At 30.8% G+C, this 21,548-nt stretch overlaps 1 protein-coding gene across 1 annotated transcript; it reads right to left on the reverse strand.

The window, feature by feature from the left end:
* Positions 1 to 289: 289 nt before the first annotated feature.
* Ufsp1 (UFM1 specific peptidase 1) lies at positions 290 to 21,111 on the reverse strand. The gene is made up of 6 exons (XM_035360640.2): positions 20,873 to 21,111; positions 20,656 to 20,751; positions 20,457 to 20,582; positions 5,047 to 5,149; positions 1,815 to 1,891; positions 290 to 461 (listed from the first exon to the last, which is right to left on the reverse strand). The coding sequence occupies exons 1-6, from the start codon at positions 20,990 to 20,992 to the stop codon at positions 324 to 326; spliced, it is 660 nt and encodes a 219-aa protein (XP_035216531.1). The 5' UTR covers positions 20,993 to 21,111; the 3' UTR covers positions 290 to 323.
* Positions 21,112 to 21,548: the final 437 nt, after the last annotated feature.

Raw genomic sequence — 21,548 nt, forward strand, 5'->3', positions numbered from 1 at the left:
GAGCTATATTTTACACAAGTTTGAATCATGCACACTTCTCAAGGATGATATCAATGAGGTGTATGCTCTGGAGCAACTCTCTCAGTTATTAGAGAGTTAAACGACTGAGGGTTTGAACATTCTTGAGAAGCAAGTATCTGGTCATTAAAAAATTAATGTTTGATAAAACATATTTTTAACATATTAATGTAAAAATGTTGGAGAACTAACTTAAATTTTTTAATCCACTGATAACAAGTCTGCGCCAGAATTATATATGTATGTAACATGGCTTCATATTATATGATAATTTTTGAATGTCTTAAACAAAAATTTTATTTTTGTTAAAACTTTGCTTTAATTAATGGACAGCATAAATTATAAAATGAACTATGATGCAAAGAACCAATATTTTGCCACTTGATCCAACCATCACTTTGAATCCTTTCTTTAGATATTTTATGACCGTAAAAATGAGGATCCTTAAAAGAACAACAGTTATATGAACAAACATGTTATTAAAAATTTTTCATAGTGATTTTTTAAAAATATTATCATTTTAAATATAATTTATGATAAAATATAATTAATAAAATTATACATATATAGGATTATAAATATCTTCCATAATTTTATACAGAATAAAAAGCAATTTAATTTTTTATCTCAACTATTTGTTTCAGAAAGAACATTCAATCTAAGGTTCTTCAATGTTTCTTACTAAATTTTTAATTCAATCAGCAAGCTATGCTAAATGATCAAATAGGCTGTTTATAGAATAACACTGTTTTATATATATCTATATATGTGTAAGATAAAAAATATGAAAGCAAACTTCTAAATTTAATCACTATAGCCACTCTTACTTTTATTTCACTTGGGCACTTCCTCTTTCTATCTTAAAAATAGTGCCATAAGGCTAAACAAGCAGGCATCATTCAAATTAATCATGCGATCTTACATAACCCTTAATGCAGATATCTCTTGACCAATCACCAAATTGTAAACCAAACTTAAAACTGAAACTGTTTGACTCCTCCTCTCTTCCTCTGCATTACTACTGCGACACTCTTTCTCTTCTCGCTTACGCTTTCATGCTGTTCAGGCGCTGCTGCAATCATGTTCTTATCATCATAGTATCAAAATTTTAAATGTTCTTTAATAGGCACGAGTAGAGTGGCAAGTGATTGTGGCCACAAGTGAGTTTAAATAAATAATAGAATTTAATCCACCTCGACTGCTTATTCTTCAAAATGGATGAATGCTCTAAGCATCAAGTATCTATGCCATCAGCATTTCTGCATCTCAGTGTTCTTACATCAATGCTTTCAAAAGTGTGCTAATATTATATATATATATATATATATATATATTGAGCATATTTCACTTTACGAGTTATTTAAATAATAACCAAATATTAATGCAGTACATGGGAATTAAACTAAAAATGTAAACTAATGACAATGGTGGCTTCAGAAATTTTGAGCCAGAAGCTTATAACCTAGAAGACAAGCCTCTTTTTGAGAGGTATATAAACCTAGACTAGGACATCCTGCCAACATTAGGAGAATAAAATCCCATTGTAATTATTAAGAACTAGCAGAGAATAATGGAGAATATATTCTTCATTAAAAAGGAACTTTGTCTTAATTTTGAGAAATAAAAAGAAGTATAAAAAACCACATTATTTATAGAATGAACAAGTATTTTCATCATATGCTTTCTGATGATATGAAAATTAAAAAACTGTTATATTGGAAGATAACAAACACACTAGAAATGTTTATTTCTATTATTTTACTTTTTAATAAAATTTCAATCATAAAAGAGCTTACCAAAATTAATAAGCATATATCATCCTTTGTTTTGCTAATACCAAGAATTCCTTTAGATGAGCAATCTTTATCTCCACCTATTCAAAAATTATCACAAAATCACTGTAAATTAGAAGCTAAATAAGAACATATAAAATGTCACTTTTTTCTAAAAAAGAATACTCCTCTGGCTGAAGTTAAATGTTTGTTATTATATATTACATGTAATGTGTATTAAATATTTTAGGTTTTTCTGTTATTGCATGTATAATAAATATAGCAAAATTAATACACATTTTAAAATATTCAGATCTTAGTAGTTAAAGCTACATGAAGTAATCCAAGAATATTCTTAAATTTGCTGAAAAAATCCTAGTCATAATACAATTAAGACTATTCAGAATATTTTACAGCATTTACTACCATTTAATAAGAAAACTCCGAAAATATAGGTATTTTCAAAGAATTAACAATGACCAAATTATGAATCTATACATAAAAGAGTTTTTTGTTGCTATTGATTGCAAATATGCTAATATAAAACAGCAAGAATACAACAGAAAACTTTGAATAAACTGATATTTCAAGATATACTGATTACAAGATTTTGTAATTCTGATTTTGTGTAATTAATAGTCTAAAAATAATTAAAGAAATATAACAGGGAAATATAAAATATTCTGAATTACAAGGAGGTTAAAATAATATAGTGATAGACTCCTGATTAGCTGAGATAATACTAGAATGACATATGTAATTAATCCAAAATCATGTTTAATTGAACAGAAATTATGTATTATAATTAACAGGAAAATATTATTAAGGTTTTACCTGCACTTTTTATGCATTTCAAATTGGAGAATAAGTTTATTTGGTTATGTAAATTAAACCATCATTCAAACAAAAACACATTTCCAAACATATAGTTTTTGTTTATATTACTCTAATATTTCGATTGGAGTCGACAGGAAAATGGAAGGTTAATGGATATATGCTTATTTTTTAATGAATATTTTAGCAATGTTTCTACATTCCAGGTTTATGCACTGCTGTGGATAAAAACAATTCCTAAATACTGCGACATCATTTGTTATTACTTTTATTATTCCATGCATTTTCTATTTCAATTTTATATTTCCTATAGAAATTTTGCTACATTCTGATGATTCGGACTCATAATTTTTCCATCACTAAACAATAAACAAATTTAACTTTTTTTTTTAGACAAGGCTTAGTTAATTCACAGTCTGCCGATAATTTCTGGGAACTGACTAATCTGTTTGATGTGCATTGACTTAATGGTAAAGACATATATAGAATAAATAATACAGCAAACTTTCATCTTTTTTCTGATCAAATGATATATAGTACATTTTGTAGCAAGAAACAGTTTAGCATGCAAGTAAAATCCGTTTCTTCTTTAGAAGATTTCCCCATGTGTAACGTGTATACGAGCTAGTTCCCTTTGAAAGTCCTCCACGAAGGCATCCCTCCCCTTAGGCAGATAGATAGCTCTTGAGGCTTTGCCGTAATTAAATAACCTAACCTAACCTAACCTTCTTTAGAAGAAATAATTATCATTTTTCTAACAAATGATTTAGAATAACTATAGTACAGCATGTATAATTTGCAGGCATTATAAGCCCTGCTTAATGTGATTATGTTTGTCAATGATAATATTAAAAAATAAGAAAAAAAAAAATGTCCTTCAAAATTAGCAATAAAATTTAACTAATTTAGTAAAAATATATCTAGAAACATACAAATATATACTTTCACAGCATTTTAATTAGGAAAAGGCACTGTTCATAATATTTTTAATGGAAAAGTTCATTTATGAATTGCTTATAACACTTCTGAAAGTTATTTGACCAATGCTGCACACAAGATCTTAATACTTGGGGGAGGGGGGTAACACTTTTTTGAAAGAAAGAAAGCCAATATAAAATTAAAAATTATGAAAAAAAATGTAGATGTTTTTATTAATTTATTTTCAGGAGCAAGGAAGAAGAGGAACTTGTCTCTGAGAACCCTCAAAATCTACGCCAAACTAAAGCTACTTTTTTTCTTTGGTTTTGTTTGCTTGATTTTAAATCATTGACTAAAATCAAAACCAAGCTGTATGGTGACTTAGTCTCTTACTTAAGGACATTTCTTTGCTACCTGGAACTTTTAATAATCTATTTTGACCTTATTTGGCAACCTTACTTCAGTTTAAAAAAAAATTATTACTATTTTGATTATAATGATTGCATTGTTGATCACAATAATGGAGTGTTTTACATGATTTCATATACAAATGGGCCAGACTTTGTGGATATTATAGCAATATCCGAATGAATACCCTTAACCGGGATCCCATTAAGTACCATCTACTGTATATAAAATCTATTTTTTAGAACATTATAATATACCATAGTAACTTAAAACTATCAACCTGAAATATTTTCACTTTTACATGTCTCTAATTGCTATTTTGTAGAGAAATACATGTAAAAATATCTGTAAACAAAAATAATTAACATAATACTGATAACAATCAGAATTTCTAAATTCCAGTACCCATTAACACAAAAAATATTACGTAAATCTCATTTCAACAAAACTCTGCAGACTGTTTTAATAGTTATATGTTGGTGATAATTTTTTTTTAACTCAGCTGTTAATTTTTTTAATTGGCAATCTTAAAGCAATTTTTTCTCCCCTTGCAATTAAAAAAAATAGCATATTAAAGACATCTATTTTGCTCAAAGGTATATTTATTTAATGAAACATAATTTTTTTTTTAAAAATATAATAAAATTGAAGCATTTATATGCACACTGAAACCTATTAAATATTTGAAACCAGAGGCCAAAAATTATTTATTAGAAATCTGCATCTTTATTTTATGATTACTTACCAGCAAGCAAAGTTAAAAATATTAGAAACAGAATAATTCATTAAAACTGTCAAAACAGAAAATTATTAATACTTTTCAGCTACATTTATATTATGCTTGGCTAAAAAATAGTAAAACTAAAATCACATAATTTGAATTTATAAAAATGAATAGCATATCCAATAAATACCAGAAAGATGAAATTTCCAATTTATAATACCAGAAAGTTGAAATATGCATCAAGAAAGTATAAATATACTCTTTATGTTTTAATTTATATTTTTTATGTGAGAGAAAATAAATAAAACACATATTATCCACCAAAAGGTATTTTTGGCAGCATTAAGTATTTAAAAACTATTGTATACTTACCCATCATAATTGGACTTCCATATTCTTGAAAATGATCAAAAATACTTTTAAATTGTTTTTTAAGATCTTCAGTACTTCTAGCATGAATAATTCTGGATTCAACCTGAAATAATATTTATATATAGTATATATGTATGTCACATATATTGCACATACATACACTTCTGAATCCGGCCCTGATAACAGAATAATACCCATAAAAATTTACAACATAATTAAACAATTTTATTTTGTTCTCAATTTTGTGAAAAAAAATCAGGCTCATCAGCTGCTTTCAGATTGTGCATTCGGCTTGCATACAATTTGAGTTAAGACCATTGCTGTAAGCCACTTGCTGTCATGCTTTGTTAATCAAAGATAAGCAATGGAAAGTATTAAGTGATGTTTCTCCAAGTCTCTGAGTGTTAGTTATGTGGCATAGGTTACTGTAAAACAATTTTGAAAAATAAATCTTTGAAAATTATATGTTGCTGAGTTGAGTGTTCATAACTCAAGCATTTGTTGTTTCTTTGTTCACATAATTTCTTTGCAAAAAGAAAAATTTATGATCTGAGGTACTTGTGGTCTGAGGTTCCACTATGATTACTGAAATTTCAATATATCATTGTAACCTCAAAGATTTATTTTTAAAAATTCTTTATACCAATTTGAAAAAGTAACCATGAAGGGGTTTTCTTCCACAAAGAACCCATTGGCAACAGTGCCGTTTTATCGCCAAGGTTTCAGCAATATACAGTTAAGTTTTGAAATAAAACTAAAGCATATATGTGTATATAAGAATTTAACAAACATTGTCTATTCATAAAAACAAATTTAAAGTTTATTAAAATTTAAATTCTAAATTATTAAATTTTAATAGCAAACAAAGGTACTTTTCCATTTCGCCGGCACAAATCTCGCCAAGCAGACTGTCACGGACACCAGATTTACTATGTTGCAAATCTCAGGACTATAATGCACAGGTTACAATTAAATAATCACAGCAGGGATTATTAATATAAAGATTTAATATGGATATCTAACACAAGCTGAAAACGTTACATTACTCTTTCAAGTGCATACATTTAACTGAGTGAAAAGGGAATTTCCCTGCTTAGTTCGCAGTTAAAGGAAAAAAAATAAGAATAATAAAAAATAGTACAATCAAATGCAGTGCTTCTTCTGTGGACTTCGCACAGCCATTACGTAATCGTCTGTCTGCAGCAGCCGTCTCCAACACAGACTTTATTGGCAACAACACACAGTATACACATAAAAAATGTAGATAAATGTTAGTTGTAAGAATTTTTTATTTCAAAGGTATAAACATTTTACTGTCGTTTAAAATTTTGTAAAAAATCCAGTAAATAAAGACAAATTTGTAAAAGGACATTAATTTAAGAATTTACTATGCTTTTCATGGTAAAATATTCTGATTCGCCGGTTCATATCATGTGACCGCAAGTGTTCTCATCTCATGTAAACTATGCTACAAAAATCTAATTCTCTCAGTAATTATCTACATTAATTTCAAGTTAAATCTTAATTTGGAATACAATAATGCAAGAATTATTTCAGTTCGTACGAATAGCTTACTCAGTACTTCACTAGTGCATTCTCATTAGAATTGATGAATTTAACCCTTGAATTTGCCTTTTCTATATATTCGCCTTCGGGTGAGTGGTGTGATTGCATCGTAATTGACCAATTATTGCGAATGGCCTTAGGGCATAAAATTTAACTCTCTGGTAAAAATTCTATGTAATTGTATGCCAGTATTGAAAGAAACCATCAATCTGATAAGAAATAGCTGCGACTTGTTTTGAAAATGAGGCGTGAAAAGTTATCAGCAAGGATATTCTGTTTGGCATCTGTTGTACCATTATTGCCATCTTTGTCGTCTGCGCTGGCTAAACAGAAAAGTACCCAAACAAATAAATGATTATTTATTGCTGAAAAGTAATCTACAATACCATTTAAATTCTGAGAGCATACGTAAATTAAGTGCAAGTATCAAAATCCATGAATAAATATAAAATATCGCAAAAAAAAAAAAAATTTATAAAAAATTTTAAGACTAAATTAATTTGCATAGTAAATAATTAATGAGCAGGCAGGAAACAAATCTTATCAAGGGGAAATTGCCTCCAAACCTAACTCTTCAATTACTCAGTTCGTATTTCGTCATCCATATACCCATACAGCAGCACACTTAGTTGCTATGACGTTGCAGTGACCTCTCAATGTTGCATTTTCTTCACATTACATTCATTACCATGGTACAACTTTACAGAAATGTCACATTGTGATGTGGATGTCGTATGGATGTCACATACACGTCACAGCAAACGTTTAGTGTGACGACAAGAAATTCGCAGTCTTTCCCACCCTGACCTTTCTCACATAATTCTTCTTTAATGGGAGGTATTCCTGCGCACTGACCTCCCTCCCCCCGATTCATTGCTATGTGCTTCAGTAAACCTTTCTAAATGAATTAGTCTTTTATACTAATAGCTTACAATTTTAGTTATTTCTTTTTTATTAAAAATATTAACAGTTTTTAGCATGTTTTTATTGATGTGGTACTTCGAAATCATTGAACTATATTCTGTGGTGAATGGATTCACGTTCTACCATATCTAGTGTTATCAAGAGAGACTGACGAAAGAGTTTGTTGTCTGCATAGCATTTGTCTTCAGGATTTTCACGACCATTTTTTTAGTTCTGTTCACCGAACACATCATCTGTGCTACATTTTCAGGTAAGCACTGTTTATTGTACATTGAAGTGAATGATATCAGTAATAATTAATATGTAATAATAAAAGAGTAATTTAAATGCTATGAACGAAAAGAAATACTGGCAGTAGACTAACTTTTATTTGTATTACAAAGAGTACGGATTCAAGGGCCATTATCAAAAGTCATCTTATTTTTGTCTGACTGCTTAGAAATTTTAATTTAGGGAGTCAGGTTTATTTGGTAGATAAAATTCACTTTTTGTTGTTTTTAATGTTAAAAGATAATATGAAAATAAATTGATTTTATGAATTTTACTGCAGTACTTTCATTGTGTTTTCGAAATTATTCGAAAATAATTACTTACTTTCATGCATGGTACTTAGCGCCACATTATAGATGATGCAAGAATTTCATAACCACGTTTTAGTTATATAGAATAGGTTTTTTAATTATTATAACTTTACAAATGGTGTATTACTTTAAAACACTGAAATTTTTCTACACCGTGTTTCCTATATGTAAATTTCCGAGATTAGTTTTAAAATTTATTATATCAGATCTTTTCTTTTCACAAATTATGTCAAACTTTTATGTATAATATATTTGTATTGTTAAAGTAACCCAATTTCCTTATTTAGATTTTACATTTAGTTAGAGAAAAATATTTCCTAGTTTAGGTCAAATTATTTGAATATGGCAAAATATACGAGGGCTGCCTACTTAAGAGAAGGTATGCCTTTGTGGAGGACTTTCTAAGGAAACTAACTCGTATTCACTTTTTATATTAAGAGAAACATGAAAACCTGTGCAAAAGTATTTGTTACTTGAGAGATTAAGAGAATATATTTATGATATTAATTTTTTAAATAGATACATAAATTATTTAAATGATAGCAATATAAAAATAAGGAAATTACATTTCATCTTTACTTATATATGAAGGAAGTTAAAATTTCACTTGTGACAAAAGAGATAGTAATTTGTCTCTAAAAGTACAAGTTACCTCATGTTAAAAAAAAAAAAAAAACGAATTTAAAATTGTATTTTAAGAAAATTTAACCTATTGCAGACAATTTTATAAATGTAATGAAAATTACTATAAATTGAAATGTATATTTAAGCTTCACCAATAAACTTTATTCGAAATAATAACTTTATTTTAAATTAATATATTTCACTTCTGCAAACAAGGTATTTTATTTTATTATTATAAACTTTAAAATTACATCTAATTTAATTATCTCAGCTTATCACATGTAGTTTTTCTTTAATGTATCATTTGCAGAAATAGACATTGAAAAGATACTAATTTCTGCAATCGTATTTAAAAAGCTTAGAAAAATTAAGAAAGGAATCTTTCACTAAGGAATTTAAAAATTTCAGGAGAATTTAAAAAAACAGATTTTAAGGTAAAATATAGCTTCGTGGAATTATTTTTATGGGAACAGACCTCAGTTCTTTGCCGCATTTAAATAAGCAAATAAATTTGTTTGGAAATTTTATAACAGAAAGCCAATTCCTGCAGAGTCAATCGGAGGTCTTGAAAACTCCGTATAATTGCGCTGCATTATACTGTGGGACAAACACATATTTCTTTTAATGTAAGAGGAAGAGTTTTTAAGTTTTCATTATTTTTTAATTTTAACACAAGTTGTAAAGTTATTCCTACAAAATTAAGTAGTGGAATTACTTTTATTTTCATAAATACAGTCAATTTCAATTTGAACTTAAGTAAATAACTGAAATTCAGTTTTAATTGCGTAGTTTCTAACATAAACATGTTCTCATATTTCATTTCACACCATGTTTTCATTTTTGATATTAAAGAAATCAAATAATTTATTTCTCTTCAATTAAACTATATTAAGGAAACTGTTTCTTTAATTATCGTCTAGTAAAAAAACTATAACATCATTGCTAAAACATGTATTGATGCCTTTTTGGCATTTTAAGAGTTTGAAATAATTTCTGATTTCAATAAAGAAATCAAATAAAAACTTTAAAGAAAAAACAGTTTAAAGAAAAATGAAGTGCTTTAAAGAAAATAAAGCATTAGGGTCATCAGATTTTAATATCTAAAACTAATCTCATAACTACTTCTCCTAAACATTTTTATTACGTTCTAAATTCTTATACATACAGTATATGTGCCCCATTATTTTCAGATGCCTGATTCACCCAAAAACGGTATGGCTCTGTGTTGTACAGATTCATTTAGATTACATTAATAACTTTTTGAAAGTATGCATTGTAAAACATATCTTCACATTATTTAAATTAAATAAAAACTGAATCGTGTTTATATTAAAGGAGGAGGATAGCAAGAATGCCTATATTTCATGTTACCTCATATTTACATCAAAACACATTTTCCGAATCCTCATCTTTGCTCTGAAAAATTGTATTAAAATAATTCCAAATGCCCTGATTTCATTATCTGTTTGTGGAAATTTGTGAATAGCAAAAAATCTTCCTTGTTTTTCTCGCACTTCTATAAAGTTCATGCATCTCTAATATTTTTCTCGTCGATAATCGCTTCATTCTCAATAACAATCTTAAAATTTATTTTCAATTATTATATATTAATTATTACTGCTATTATTCCAGTCAGTGTACAATAAGTGTTTACTCCCCATATGTGTTGATTAAATAAAAGAGCTTGTGTACTTTAACGCATAAACAGCCGAGTGAAGTGAATGAAATTCAGTTTACTGTACGAGCTACGAATAATATTTAAACATTGCTGTGAAGATCATAGTATAGTGTATATCCTCAGAAGTGAGTAATACATATTTTCCATAAGTCAGCTTTGGTAACAATAATGGTTTTATGAACTGGAATAATTAATTCGTGCAAATTTGTTATGCTTTTGAATAATACTCTATTTGTTGAGAAAACAGAAAAATGCATTTAGGAAGTGCTGAAATATTTAAAACAAATGATTCACATTAATCATCAAATGGAACAAATTATGAGATATTTTTACCATAGTACAATTATTTAAATATATTGAAGCTGTGCAGTGTAAGACAGTTATTTTTAATTTATAGCTTAAAAATCTCACAAAATTGTGATTTGTCAATGGAGTAATAATGGTGAAAGAGAATGCCCGTTTTGTATAACTAATATAACTTAGTATAAATATTTATTTCCTGTAATTTAATTTCCATAACCACGTTTCCCAGCTACTGACTTTTGTACCCATAACTATTTGTTCAGTATTATAGATTAAGCAACAAATCACTAATTTGGAAACGAAGATTTTAGTCAACAAATTTGGAAACAAAGATTGTAGTTAACTAATTTGGAGTCTATGATTGTGTTGATATATAAAAGCTTTTAATTAAAAACGACACATTTTGTGATATAACAAGATAATAAAATAAGTAAATGTCCTATATTTTAATGTAGTACTAAATTGGTTTTTCTTTCATCCAGTTATCAAAATAATTTAGCTCTTTTTCTGGAAGGAAAGCAATTAAGGAAAAAAGGAATGGAGAACAGAAAACAGTCTTAAAAGCTAAACTGTTAAAAAAATATTCCAAGCCAAATAGAATTTTTTTTACAGTATTTCTGTTTAGAATGAGAGGGAAAAAGGTATTAAAAAATATAGTTATAAGCATTGCAAGCCAAAGAATATGTTTTTGAAATATTTCTATTTTGAAAGAGGGGGGAAGAAGGAGTTAAATTAAGAAATAAAATTAAATTTTCAATAAGTTATATTAAGAACTCAGATTTTTAATAAAAATTAGAAATTTTGGAAAATATGAACTGTCTTTAAATATTAAATTCTAAAGAATGAAAGCAAAATTATATAGCTTCGGACAGCTTTTACTCAAAAGTATTTGCAATTTAATACGGTTAGAAAATGACCACAGATCACTTTTGCATCCTAATATTGTAACATGTTCTGCATTTTCTGTACACTCTAGTTTACACAGATATGTAATAAACATAAATGAATTACAGTTATATAACCTTAATAGGTGAGATACAACCTCAGTAAGATGAAGAAATTTCAAATGATTATATTGGATATTTTCAATTATTTAAAAATTTTGAATATTACGGAAGTATTTTAATACCTTACTGTATCATTAAAACATTGCTGTAGTTACCTGTTCTCTAAAATAGGAGTTAATCACTCTAATCATTTAGAAAGTAAATCCAGTGTTGCGTGACATCCATTTACATTACATAATATTCACGGCACTGTGGTGATGGCGATAAGGAGCGCGCCTTGCGCCCTCCGATAAGTGTGGCAACCCTAGAGGAGAAGTTTCTTATGAGTAGCGAGCAGAGCGAAACAGGCAGGCTGTCGGGCAGTGTGCGCGAAGTTCCTAAATAAAGCTTAATTTTTATTGTGCACTATGTCTTGTTAATATTATATTAATGCAGTAAGAACATAATCTGTGATATGGAATTCGAGGATTGGTGGTAAAAACATAACAGGAAATCTCCATATGGTAACCCGGACTGTGTTAAATCGTATGAACAGTTCTCAAGCACTTTCGGTTTTGACTACAAGCCATCACTCAAGATCTCCAAACCAGAAGTAATGGATTACATCGGTTTTCATCCTCCGAATCACAGATGAGTACTAATTATAGATCATTTTATAATTCTGTTTTCTACTTATCATTTAATTTAATTTTCTTTAGTTAAATTTTTGCTTTTATTTTGGCTTAAAAACCTTGCACAATGTCTGATGTTCATGCCGTCCAAATTCCGGTTTATAACCGATCAGACCCATCTTTATGGTTTATTATGTGTGAAAGTACTTTTGCTCTTGCCACCCCCAAACCTATCACAGAATCCATTACTAAATATAATTATGTAGTTGCTCATCTTCCTCCAGATATTGCATCAATAGTACGGGATTTACTTATGAAACCAGACCCTATTGATCCATATACAAAGCTCAAAACTGAGTTAATAAATCGTTCAGGAGAATCTTCTCAGAAAGAAATTCGCCAATTATTATCTGGAGAAGAATTAGGTTCTCGAAAACCTTCCGATTTGCTTAGAAATATGAAACGTAGAGCAGAATCTTTAAATGTTCCTGATAACTTAATGTTAGAATTATTCCTTCAACGTTTGCCTTCGACTGTTCAGTCTATTTTGGCAGCGGTTTCCAATTTAACTGTAGATAAAGCTGCAGAAATTGCCGACAGAATTTTAGAAGTAAATCCAACCCCAGGGACTTGTGCCGTTTCTCGCACAGTCGATCAGTCTCTTGAGGATAAATTATTTAAACAAATAGAAAAATTAAACAAACGTATTGATCGCATTTCTCTTTCTCGTGGTCGCTCGCCAAATCGCGGAGATCGCAATAAGGAAAGAAGCAATTCCAAAAGGAGAGATTATTCTGTTTGCTGGTATCATAGACGTTTTAGGGAAAAGTGTAGAGATGACAAATGTACAAAACCTTGTTCATGGCAGGGAAACGAAACCAGCAAAGAATAGAGGTGACTTATTCTTTGCCTCAAGTTTCACGTCGCCTGTTCGTTCGTGACCGTAGAACAAACCTTTCATTCTTGGTCGATACCAGTTCTGACGTGTCCTTACTTCCAGCAAATAATTCTCAAAAATGGAATTCGTCCCAACAAACACTTTTCGCTGCTAATTCTTCTACTATTCATGTTTATGGTCAAAAAACACTTTCTTTGGATTTCAAATTAAGACGACAGTTTACATGGACTTTTCTTATAGCAAATGTTAGTACACCCATTCTTGGAGCAGATTTTCTCCATTTCTTTGAATTGGTGCCTGATCTCAGAAACAAATGTCTCAAAGATTTAAAAATGCATTTTAAAACCGTCGGTTGCGTGAAAAATGCAAGCATTTATTCAGTAAAAACTGTATTTAGTGATACACCATATCACAAAATTTTAAAAGAATTTCCTTCAGTTACTAGATTACCAGATCCTAACCAACCTGTTAAACATAACACCGTTCATTATATCATAACTAAAGGTCCACCTGTGGTTGCAAAACCTCGTCGGTTAGCTCCAGATCGCTTAAAAATAGCAAAACAAGAATTTCAAACTATGATGCAATTGGGGCATTTGAGACCTTCGAGCAGCAATTATGCATCCCCAGTTCACATGGTTCCAAAAAACGGAAGTCTGGAATGGAGACCTGTAGGAGATTATCGAGCATTGAACGCTCAAACAATAAAAGACAAATACCCTATTCCATGCTTAGCCGATTTTACTGCTGCATTGCACGGTACTAAAATTTTTAGTCATGTCGACCTGATTAAGGCATACCATCAAATACCAATTAACCCAGCCGACATCCACAAAACCGCCATATGCACACCATTCGGTTTATTCGAAAGTACCCGTATGCAATTCAGCTTATGCAATGCATCTGCGACTTTTCAACGTTTTATAGATGAAGTCACGCGGGATTTAGAAGGCGTTTACGCTTTTGTCGATGACTTGCTCATAGCCTCTAAAGATTCTGAGGAACATTGCAGGCATTTGAAAGCTTTATTTTCCAAACTTCAGGAATATGGACTTTGCATAAATGTTTCAAAATGCACCTTTGGTCAAACATCTATTGATTTCTTAGGTTTTCACCTTAGTGAAAACGGAATTGAACCTCTTCCTGACAAAGTAAAATGTATTTTAGATTTTCCTCAACCTACCACTCTCACTCAGCTTCGCCGATTTTTAGGCATGTTTAACTTTTATAGATGTTTCATACCTAAAGCAGCACATATTCTTTCTCCTTTAATAAAATTGTTAGAAGGCTATATTAATAAAAAGAAATCTCGTTCTCGTGTTCAGGATTCATCCCCACAATTAAATTGGAACGAGAATGCTGAACAAGCCTTTATTGCTGCCAAAAATGCCATTGCTCAGGCTACCCTTTTGAGACACCCTATTCCCGGAGCCCAGCTAAGCATCTGGGTAGATGCCTCAAACGTCGCAATCGGCGGCACACTTATGCAGTTGTCTCAACAAACATGGGAACCTATAGCATTTTTCTCTATGAAACTCAATAAAAGTCAACAGAAATGGTCCGCGTACGATAGGGAATTATTTTCTATTTATTCTGCAATTAAGAAATTCCGACACATGTTAGAGGGTAGAAATTTTATAATTTATACGGATCAAAAACCGTTAATATACGCTTTTAAACAGAACCCTCATAAATGTTCACCTCGACAATTGCGACATTTAGATTTTATTTCTCAGTACTCTACTGATATTAGGCATTTGCAAGGTTCAAAAAACGTCGTTGCTGACGCTCTTTCAAGAATCGAAATTGATTCCATAACAAAATCTCCATTTTTGGATTTTAAAAAATTTTCGGAAGCTCAACGGCATGATCCGGAGGTACAAGACCTTCTCAAAAACAACACATCATCTTTGAAACTGGAATTTAAACCGTGCCAATATTCTGATGGTAATATTCTGTGTGACATATCAACAGACATTCCTCGTCCATTTGTTCCAAATTCCTTTCGCAGACTCATCTTTAATCATCTGCACAATCTGTCACATCCAGGAATTGCAGCTACTACGAAGCTTATTTGTTCTCGTTATGTATGGCCCGACATGAAACGTCATATCAAAAATTGGGTGAAATCCTGTGAATCTTGCCAAAAATCGAAAATTACTAGGCATACTAAAGCACCACTGGGCGCATTCTCTCTTCCTGATGCACGTTTTTCAGAAATCCATATGGATATCGTTGGACCGTTACCTCCATCAGAAGGCAACGTGTACCTTTTGACTCTAATAGATAGATTCTCCAGATGGCCTGAAGCCATTCCCATCCCGGATATGAAAACGGAAACCATTTGCAGAGCCATCTTCAACTGTTGGATATCTCGTTTTGGCTGCCCATTGATCATAACAACAGACCAAGGTTCTCAAATGAGATCCGCACTTTTTGCAGAATTCACGCGCATTTTGGGTACGAACAGAATCACAACAACAGCCTATCATCCAATGTCCAACGGCATTGTTGAACGATTTCATCGACATTTAAAATCTTCTCTCAAGGCTCACGAGACCAATAACTGGACTGAAACACTACCAGTTGTTATGCTTGGTATTCGGACAGCCGTAAAGGAAGATCTACAGTCATCTTGTGCTGAACTGGTGTACGGCACAACTCTCAAGCTGCCTAGTGATATGATAATGTCATCTAAGATATCTCCGTATGACACACAATTTATCACGAATCTTAGGCATAGAATGCAACAATTGAATCCAATAGCAACATCTGCACATTGCCAAGAAAAATATTACGTAAGTGCTACCTTAAAGTCGTGTACGCATGTATACTTACGTGCCGATCGAGTAAAGCCACCTCTGTGCCAACCATATACAGGTCCGCATAAAGTTCTTTCTAGAACGGACAAAACTTTCACAATTGATATTAACGGTCTGAAATCTACTGTGTCTATAGACCGTGTGAAACCAGCCTATTTGCTTTCGGACTCTAATTTGCCTGAACTGAAAACAAATAAAGACTTAAAGACAGTTCAGCAGAATAAATCTGCAAACGAACTCTCTAAGACACAAACTGTCACCAGATCGGGAAGGCATGTTCACTTCCCTAAGAAACTTGCTTCTTACATAACAATTTAAAACATTTTTTTTAAATTCATATCTTAACATATTTCTTGTTATTTCATGTTTATTATAAGTGTCAATACCTTGTTATATATTGAATTTCATTTTGATCTTTTCTAATTTTATATTCTAATTTTGTAATCATGTAAAAATACCCGACAGTACGGATACTCTGAGATAATTTCATAACCTATGTCGTTCCTTTGAATAGTCATTAAAGGAACTGGGGGGAAACTCTGTGGTGATGGCGATAAGGAGCGCGCCTTGCGCCCTCCGATAAGTGTGGCAACCCTAGAGGAGAAGTTTCTTACGAGTAGCGAGCAGAGCGAAACAGGCAGGCTGTCGGGCAGTGTGCGCGAAGTTCCTAAATAAAGCTTAATTTTTATTGTGCACTATGTCTTGTTAATATTATATTAATGCAGTAAGAACATAATCTGTGATATGGAATTCGAGGTTTGGTGGTAAAAACATAACGGGAAATCACCATAGCAGTATATTATGCTGCATTCATGTCACTGTATGGCTTTATATCAAGTCGAAATGTTACATGAATGTCACAGTGTGACTTCACAACAAAGTTGCAGGGCGACTTCACAGCAAAGTTGCAGCGTGACTTCCCAGCAATGTCACAATGTGACTTCACATCAAAGTTGCAATGTGACGTCACAAAAAGCGGACATTAAGCCATTCCTACAACATTACTTCGACATTGAGGTCGTCACAATGCGACATGTTACCAATGTTGCAGCGACATGTTGTGCTGTTGGGGTAGGCTTGGGAATAGTAATTTAAAACCAAAAGTAGATCAAAAGCAGTGAATTACAAAAATTTTAAGAAAAGGAATTTTAAGAATTTAAAAATAAATTGACAATGAATTAAAAAAAAAAAAATTAAAATATAAAATAAAAATAAAATTGCCAATGTAAAGAGTAGAAAATCAATACGTGTAAAGCATATATAAGTCAAAATTTAGTGTTTTAAACATGATATTTATTGCACAGCATATTATTAAGCATATGTAAGGTAAATTTAGTTAAAAATTAACTGATTAAACATATTAAGCACATGAAAGTTATAGCTTGTTAAACAAGATAATTAGCACAATTAAATTCAGTTAACAGAAAAGCATGATATTAAGCATGTGCAGTTATAAATTATCTGATTCAGCATGATATTTAATACAATTCAGGTTGGTAGAAAAGCATGCTTTGCATATGTAAGTAAAGATTAACATAAAAAAGGAAAGTAAATGTTCATATTATTATTGAAATATATTTCTAATTCTATCGCTATAAAAGAGCTAAAAAAATTTGCACTCTTATATCTAGCAATACTTCATTTGATTTTTTCAGATTTTTATGGCCCTGAAAAAAAACGTCTCCTTTTTTTTCAAAAACTTATGCCAATAAAAGTATGTTGCTGGAGACATATTACCCTAAAAGGATATAATATTTAATTTCACATAAAATTTCCATGAATGGATCTTGCTGTTATATTTAACTTCATACCGCTATGAGTTATTCAACTTCACGATCAGCTCTAGTTTTCCTTGTGATGACCACCTTTTTTTTTTTTTTTTTTTGTTTTTTTGTAATAATTTTACTTTCAGAGACTGCTTTTTCATGTTCTTTAGACATGGGTACGTGCACCAACTGCTGGATGCTAGATTAAGAAAATTTGTGGAATGATTAACAGTTTGATGCCTATAACACACATGCCTGCCTAAGAATGAATATGTCCAATATTCATTCGTCATAATAGTTGTTGCCTTTGCCATGTACTCCTTAATCAGCTGCATCAGAATCTTCGCTGATCAGTTGTTTGAGGTGAACATGTTTTTGATAAAATTCACAAAATAACTATCATTTAATTAAAATATCACTAAACCATGTACACGTCGACTTATTTTTACTTAAAAAAAAAAAATCCCAGAATTGCACAAAAATGGCATTGTGCACACTCTTCACCATATCCATGTACACTCCTTTTTTCTCATAAATTAGAAAAATTTCACGAAAATGCATGACAATTTTCTGAATCTTTAAACCCATTAAAAAGAACATATATGAAATTACCTAATAACGAAAAAGTATATACCCTTTCCAAATATGAACATTTCCATGTATAAAATAAATAAAATATCCAAAAACTTTTACCTCTAAATTATCTATTATATTATATACGTTACCAACGAATTCATACCGCAAACATTACAAATACTTAGTGTCAAATATTTAAATTATTTTCATGCATGTTTACTTCAACTAAAACGTATACCAAATTCCTACAAACATAAAATTCACAAAATAACTATCATTTAATTAAAATATAATTAAATTCAAAAACACTACTTAAAATATAAATAAGCACATACATTAAATTAATAAAAATTAGCTTACAATCCTAATTACTTTAAACTAAATCATTGCTAATAACAATTTTCCCAATAATACCAAATTACTTTACTTCCACCTTACGTTTAGAACAATGCATAAAAATAATATCCTCAAATAATTAAAAATACTAACTTACCTAATCTTCTTCAGAACCTTGATTACGTGTCTGATAAACTTTTCTTATTTCATCTGCTAAATAAAAAGCAAGCGTATGTGCGCCTGTTTCAGGATCTTTAAAATCATACTTATAGTTCACAGCAAGGTACCAGGTAAAATAAATAACTTAATAAAACATCTTTACTTCTATCTCGCACAACCTTAAAGAAACACTTATTAATACCCCTTTCAATCCCACTAAATACCCATTTCGAATTCACTTTAGTTAGGGCCATGGGATCCAAAAATTAATGAACACTGTTTCACACAACACAGAATAAAGCCAAATACAAAATTTCCAGATTTTTTCCTGATTTACCCCCTTTTCCGATTAAAGAACCGTAATTCGTCCATTAATATCACATGACATATCCCATGATCTCTCATTTCCCTCACACAAAATAATGCGTAATCGGAACTGAGTACTGCTCACATTATTACCAAAGTCCCAGGTAGTAACCTTTATCGCCTCCAAAATGTCGCCAAACTACCAGTTACCATATTCTAAAGATCAGTCAATTCCACCTATTCATTGTTAAAAAAAATTGAGAAAAGATAGCATGGGAATTTGACAAAATAATACTGAATAAGTAAAGCATAAGTTACATATGCAAAGGCAAACAATGAATGTGATGCTACAACATGCAAAATTATGTTTGGTTTTGTTTGATTACAGAAAAGCCTCGAGGGCTATCTGCCTAAAATGAAGGATGCTTTCATGGAGGACTTTCTAAGGGAAATTGGCTCGTATACATGTTACACATGGGGAAAACCATGAAAACACTTATGCAGCCAGCTTGTTCACATGATTCGAACCTTGGACTGAACTACTAGTGTTCAGTGACTTTACCGCTCGGCCACTAATGGGCATGCAAAATTATGAACAGCAATGTAAGGAGCAAATATATATATATATAAGAGGAATGGTTGCTACCTCTGAATTTGTTGAGTAACCAAGTTTGAACTATTATCGTTATTGTTGGCGGTAATTATATTTACCAGGTTTTTTTTTGTATAAGTGCTTCCCCATGAATGCTGATTTGCTTCCTAATTTTACAGAATAGTCATCAAATGTGAATCAAAAGAAAAACATTACTACTTATGCATTTTAAAGCAGAGTATTTATTTATGTATAAGGCCCATCAGCGGCTGAGCGGTAAAGTCGCTAAACACTGGTAGTTCGGTCCGAGGTTTGAATCCTGTGAACAGGCTGGCTACATGGGTGTTTTCGTGGTTTTCCCCATGTGTAACGTGCATACGAGCCAGTTTCCCTTAGAAAGTACTCCACGAAGGCATCCCTCCCCTTAGGCAAATAGCTCTTGAGACTTTGCCATAATTAAATAACCTAACCTAACCTAATTTATGTATAAATAATATAATATCAGTATTAATAACTCATATAATTTTTTAACATAAATTGCTAGAAGTTTCCTTTCTCCAACACTTCAGTCCTTTTTTATCTACCAGTTCCTACATATATGCTAACATTTATCTTAATTATAAGATAAGCATAAATAAAAAAGCATACACATAAGTACTACCTTATAGAGGTATTCTAAGCAGTATGAAACTTCAACACTCCCAATCCACTGATGCGAACCTTGGAAGTCTGCAGCTTTATCACCAATTTCAACTAAAACTTTTTGAATTTCTGCAATGGAAGGAACCTATAAACAATTAAGAATAAGGACTAACTCAACAGTTTTTTTTATCAATTAATATAATACAAATGCAGCTTACTTTAGCTAGAACCGAGGTATACAGATTAGTGTCATTTTGTTGCTTCGTTATCCATGAGCATATTGTCTGCAATGTCCGGTAACCACATCCCCAACCCTGCAAACGACAGAATAAATAAAAATAATGATGGATTAAATAACAACTGATAATTATCGTCAAAACAACTAAAACCTTGATTTTCTTTTGTCTAATAAGAGCATTATTTTTGTTTTTTTACCGAGTCATTAATACCATCACAAAAGTAATGATAATACAAATAACTGCCCCGGATTAATTTATAATCAATTGTTTCAGAAGGGGTTAATACACCAATATGAGGATCCTGAATTAATTCCATTTCAGTATCATTATTTGTTACACCTATAAAATAAATTATACGGTAATACAGCTAAGGAGTAAAAGATTGTTACGCATCACAACCATTAACACAACAAAAAGCCGTCTGCTTTGTTATGGTGTTGCCATACTATAGAAACTATTTTCACATCCGAAAAATAAAACTGCGAAACCATCCTGTATTTAAAAAATCTCAAAAGCATAGTGAAAAATTAAACATACGAATCTGTGTAAAATATAACTAAATCTTTAAAAGTAAATTAATTTTAAGCTATCAAACGGTTCAATGTTCCGCGAAGAATTTAGTTTCAAAATAAATGTAGTTCCCTAAGCCCTTTTTTTTTTTTTTTTTTTTTTTTTTTTTTTTTTTGCTCCACAGTTCAGAAAACCTGTTGTTAGTTTTCTTAGATGAGTGACTGCATGCAATTTTCCTGGAAATTAAAGGCTAGTTTTCCTTAGGTGTAGTAGATTCCAAGTATGCAACAGAAAACATACTTTAACGAAAAATCGAGTTTTCAAACAACCAAATATAATATGCTGCGTGAGAAAATTCCGAA

Source organism: Stegodyphus dumicola, chromosome 1 (assembly GCF_044657685.1).
Source record: "Stegodyphus dumicola isolate Sdum_Otavi_A_Nest chromosome 1, ASM4465768v1".
NCBI lineage: Eukaryota > Metazoa > Arthropoda > Arachnida > Araneae > Eresidae > Stegodyphus > Stegodyphus dumicola.